The 5804-nt window shown below is 38.3% G+C and overlaps 1 protein-coding gene across 2 annotated transcripts in view; it reads left to right on the top strand.

Moving 5' to 3' along the window:
- Positions 1-4876: 4876 nt before the first annotated feature.
- Positions 4877-5804, top strand: part of LOC107654586 (ras-related protein Rab-37-like) — a 16813-nt gene continuing 15885 nt past the window's right edge. For both annotated transcript variants that reach the window (XR_001630351.1, XM_016441731.1), the window contains exon 1: positions 4877-5295. Coding sequence is in view for 1 of the 2 variants with exons in the window: in XM_016441731.1 (XP_016297217.1) it covers positions 5185-5295 (111 nt within the window). In the remaining variant the exon portion in view is untranslated. The remainder of the gene's footprint in view (positions 5296-5804) is intronic.

The following is a 5804-nucleotide window of genomic DNA, read 5'->3' on the forward strand; positions in this document are numbered from 1 at the left end:
AGGAGTTAAAAATGGTCCTTATCAACCTTGATTGACATGGCAATAAAATTCGATCACATTATTTTGACAGTTAAAGTTTTGGGCGGTTTTTGGTGAGCTTTTGGGCTAGAAATCGTCCACCTGTTCTGGCAACACTGGCGTACAGTATATGCACATACTATTCTGCACTGTAAAAAATGATTGTGATTTTAACAGTAAAAGACTGTAAAAATGCTACAGTAAAAACCTGTTAACTGGTTAACAGTAAGTTTCCATACTATATTCGGTGAATACATGTAATTACATTTAATGTGATTTTTACAGTAAAATACTGTTAAAAATATGTTTTTTGGAAATGAAAAAGAAAAAGTCATTGTATAATTTATGGTGAAAAAACGTAAATTGACACTCCCAGAATTCCCTGCATGACACTTCATATTTGATGTTTTTCTTATCAGTTGTGTACATTAGGGTTCAATCTTACATCTAATGTTGTTAAATGAATGTTTATTGCATTATTTCAGTATTGTGTGTGTCACTATGATGGTGTTTAGTCTTTTTTTTTTTTTACAGTGTGGTGATGAAATTTGCGTCACATGCGCAGTACGCAGACCCTTGCGTACGTGTAAAAACCGAAGTATACTTTGGCCTTTACTAGAGAGGTTTGGGTTGCTATGCAGGTTGTTGCCAGGGGTTTTTGATGGCTGCTTGTGTTTCTAGATCGTTACTTGGGTGCTTTGGGTGGTTGCTAGAACGTTACTAGTTGGTTGCTAGGTTCCAGGTGCATACTGTATTAGGTCATTTCTAGGTAGTTTGTAAGGTGTTGGGTTGGTTGCTAGAACATTTCTCTTGTGCTGGGTGGTTGCCAGGGATTTGCTATGCAGATGTTAAGGTGCTCTAAATGTTGCTAGGGCATTTCTAGATGGTTACTAGGGTGTTGCTATGTAGTTACTAAGCCGAGAAGAGTGTATCATGTTGATATGCTGTTGCTGGTGTATTCTGGTTGGCTGCCCGTGAATTTCCTAAGATGTACAGTGTCTTTTTTCTTGCCATGTTTTTACACTGTTTGGGTTGTTTCTCGGCAGTCTCTACTGTAAGTGGTTGCAGTAGTGTTCTGGGAATTCCCAGGATGTTGATGCACAGTTTCTAATGTGTAAGGACTGTTTTTAGCATATTGCATTTCTAGGTGTTATTCTAGGTTGTTGCCTGGTGATTGCTAACAGTCCCAAATCAAAAGAGCCCACACTCAGGTCACTATCACTCTATGAGATTCTGGTCTGTAAATATGACAAGGTCCTAATTAGAAGTCTATGGGACTTTTTTCACCCATTATATTATCATCCCGCAGTCGGTCTGACCAACAAGCTGCAGTCAAAACCCCTAATATGAGTGTGCAGAGCTGCTTTCTGTCCCCCCAAACTAATTCTTGTTGACGCCAGTAGCAGGTGTCGACATGAAAGTGACTAATCTGTCTTTACAACTCTAAACTACTAAAGCTCAGGCTCATTTATTCATCACAGTTCAGCTGTGCGACAGAAATCACGCTGCGTAGATTTGAGAATTCAGCGAAGGGGAAATCAAGACATGTAATTATTCCCTGGGTTTGTCACTTTTCTGAACATTTGCTCATGTTATGCACATGCACATGCTTTGAGGAAAATCTTTGCTGTATCCTATGTTAATATTTTTTTAATCTAATCACAGACTATATGTAATATTAAAGCGAGTTCACCCAAAAATGAATACTATGTCATTTACTCAGCCTCAAGTTGTTCCAAGTTGAATCACATTAACTATGATCTACTAACATCTGACAAGCACAAAAGTGTCACAGTACCTTTATCTTCATTCGACCCTCCATCTGTTTGTGCATCTGTTCGTGTCTGTCTGCTGCAGACCATACTAGTTGGAGACAGTGGAGTGGGGAAGACATCTCTGCTAGTGCAGTTTGACCAGGGAAAATTCATCCCAGGATCCTTCTCTGCTACTGTGGGCATCGGCTTCACGGTGAGTCTCTCTGCAGAAGGTCACAGATACTGCTCTCTCAGGACACTCAGGTGACATTCGTTCTCTATGGGGAGAAAATACAATGCACAGGACCAGATACACTGCAAAATAATAATAATAATAAAATATAAAATAAAATAAATAAAAATAATAATGATAAAAAAATACAATAATTCAAAAATTCATATATAAATAAATACATGAAAATAATCATTTTATGTGTATAAATAAATAATAATAATAATACTTTTTTATTGTTTTAATGAGTGGATTTTCATTTTTCAGATGTAACTCTTTGACGGTGATTTAAGTAAACGAAACTGTTAAATAGACTTGTTTTAGACCATACAAACATAAAGCAGAGACAAATATTAGATATTCATATTTTAATTCAAAAGAATATTAATATTAAAAAGTAAGTGGAAAAAAAGTGGTTTCCCTCAAATCACACACACACACACACACACATATATATATATATATATATATATATATACAGTATATGTAATAAATATATTATATTGTTACGTTTAAATTTAGGATTTTATGCAGTTTGTAGGAATTTGCAGGAAAAAACAATATGCTGCAAAATATGGGCTAAATTAGCGAATGTTTCAGATAATTTGCTCTGCCTGCTGCATTTGCTCTTCTTTCTACTGTCATAACTCCCTGCAGAGAGCCGCTGGGCTTTCTCAACACAGAGCGTCTGATTACAATAATATGATAATGATCATTTTACTGCAGGCTCTGATTATAATTACAGAGGGATCTGTCTGGACTCGTTGGATCATCACTGTTTGTTGTTTTCCAAGTGTTTTTTTTTTCCCCCTTCATATTTTGTAATTAGTCTCAGTGTTTAATATGTGTGCAGAATATGAGCGGAGTATATTCTGGAAATATGATTTTTTTCAGTGCACAATTAAATACCTATTTAGGTAGACTGTGCCAAGAGTGAGCTTAAAGAAGACATACATGAATACATCATTGGTCCTTACAGCCGTCCTGCAGGATACAGGCACACTATTCCTGCAGATCATAACGAGAGAGAAAATATACTGTTACATATAAATTATTATTAAAGCAGATGTTGAGTGTTTGTAATAAGACTGTTCTTTTTATATTGTATGTTATTATATGAAATACACAGACATTATTACACTGAATGGATGATAGTGGGTGTTCCACTCATTAGTCAGTAGGGGGCGCACTAAACACACAACAGAAATTAAAGCTCAATTAATTTGCAACACTAAGTTGTGAAAGTTGTAAAGCATGCAATAAGAATTATTATATTTTATATTTCCTTGATGGATTTAGAGACCTGTTATCATACGGACACATTCACTGAACATGAATGAAACAGCAAGAGGTGTTTAAGAGGCGTTCATATTTCAGGTAAGTTATGAAAAATGACATTACAATGGGCTGCATTTAGTCAAACCTCATCTGCATTGGCCGTAAGCGTCGCGACAAACCACAACATGCAGCGAAACTCTCTCACAGAAACTGAACGAGCTGGTGGAACAAAAAAAGACGAAATGGGCGGGGCTCGATAGGTATCAAAACAATATTTATTATGTTTTAGCGCTTGAATTTGTATTTTCAATTCACAGATATTATTAAAGTTTCTTAGTATCATTATTCAGTCAGAAATAATTAATGCCAAGACTTTAAAGGGGTCATATGATGTTGCTAAAAAGAACATTATTTTGTGTATTTATGCGTTTTAAGTTTCAAAAAACACATTATTTTCCACATACTGTACATTATTGTTTCTCCTCTATGCCCCGCCTTTCTGAAATGCGTCGATTTTTACAAAGCTCATCGGTCTGAAAAGTGAGGTGTGCTGTGATTGGCCAGCTATCCAGTGCGTTGTGATTGGCCGAATTCCTCAAGCGTGTGACGGAAATGTTACGCCCCTCACCATACTGTGATGCCTGCGGCAACCACATGTGACACCCCGGGCTGGACTCCGCTTCTTCGTCCACGGTGAAAGCCGGCGATCCACAGCGCGAAGTTGATGTATTTCCTCAGCGACCAGCACGGATCAGCTCATGACGAGGCAGCAACAACAAAACTACAGTGAGAATAAAAGTTACGCCTTCTTTCTTTGCGTGAACATTTGGGCGGTGTTATGCAAATCTTCCCACATAGTGAGGTAGACATGTGGGGGCGTGTTAGAACGAGGCGTTTTAGGAGGGTGTGGCTGACTCTTAACTTTTATAAAGAATATCTCTTTGGATTTGAGACTTTAGTCTTTGCAACTTTACAGATCTTCTTTATGCACCAAGAGCTTGTAACACTCCAAAGAGAAAAGAACAATTGGAATCGCATCATATGACCCCTTTAATGTCTGCTTCTGAAGCGCCACAAAAAAAAAGTGTTGTCACGTGATACGTGTTACTTTTCACCGCAGTGTTAAGAATTGACCAATCACAGTCGTTTGCGATGCCATCTCTTTCCATGTAATTATTAGAGATTGCTGGCTCGGATTTTTTCTTTTTTGTATTTCAGGAGTCAGAATACATTTGAACGATTAAACGTTCTGGTGTACAAATGTCTCTAATAAATAAAATAAAAAACATCCTAAGATTTGAATGAGGCTGAACGGAGGATGGGCTTTCTGAGCCCCGAAGCGCCCCCTGCAGAAATAACAGTTTTATGTCACATTAAAAAAAAAAAAAACATATTGGGCAGCATTTGCCGCTCAACAGACGCGACGCGACAAAACCACAGCGCTCCTATTATAATCAACGAAGCAGCGCGCTCGCGGTGCCGAGAGTTCGCTGATTATGTTGGGCGCGTCTAGTTTAGTCGCGTCGCGTCGCTTGATGGGTGTCATTGGTCGGTCTCCTCTCAATCAGTGTGATCAGATGTGATCTGGCACCTGTGTGTGAGCCTGTTGCTCATGTGTGTTGTGGAGCGAGCTGCTTCTATGCTGTGTGCGATTATGCGCGCAACTGCACGATAAAGATCATGCTTTGCGGCTTTGCGCGTTAATGATGATGAAGAGGACGCTTTACGGATAGATACATTTTGTGTGTGTTTCTTCATGTCCACTGATCTGTCCTCAGCCTCCTCCAGCATCTGATGAAGTTTGGGCGCGTTTAGATGCACTATGTGATGCATTTGTGATATAGTCACCGGCGCGTCTTGAGAAGATCATTGAAAGCAAGATCCTCGTTATTTGTTTCCGCGATGTCAATCAAAAAAGCAACATTGACGGAGAATGGGGTTAAAAACGGAAAATCGAGAAATGTGCTGGAGCGATGCGCCTCGGTCTCTGAGTATTTTGATATTGCTTTCAAGGTGTGAGTTGCATTTTTATTGTGTAGTTTATTGCTGGTGTCATGATTTGTATTGGTGGTGGTGTTGTTATTGTGTCTGAAACATTTGCCCAGTATTAGTTGGCACCTGTGGTAATCGCGCGTGCGTCTTCTAGCCTACTCGGAGATCACTTTTCAAGCATGCAAAGGCATGTTCACAGCCATGCAACTGTCAGAATTCACTTGAAATGGCTGCAAACATGTATTTTTACATGCAAATTTAATAGTAGTTCAGTGTCTAATAGTACAATGTAGCAGTGGTTCTTCAAAACTGGTTTTGCGTTACGACCAATGGTGAAAATAGTTATTAAAATTGCAATCAACTTAGCAAAATTATTAATATAACAGGTTTTTTTTGTAGAATAAAGTTAAACCTTTATTCTACAGTGTTAGTTGTATTTTATTATTTGCATTGACCTTATCTAACATTGCTTTTTTCCCTCTGCTGCCCACAACTTGTTAAGGGTCACAAACCACCAATTCAGAACTACT

The sequence above is a fragment of the Sinocyclocheilus anshuiensis genome, unplaced genomic scaffold (assembly GCF_001515605.1).
Source record: "Sinocyclocheilus anshuiensis isolate Anshui unplaced genomic scaffold, SAMN03320099.WGS_v1.1 scaffold787, whole genome shotgun sequence".
Lineage (NCBI taxonomy): Eukaryota > Metazoa > Chordata > Actinopteri > Cypriniformes > Cyprinidae > Sinocyclocheilus > Sinocyclocheilus anshuiensis.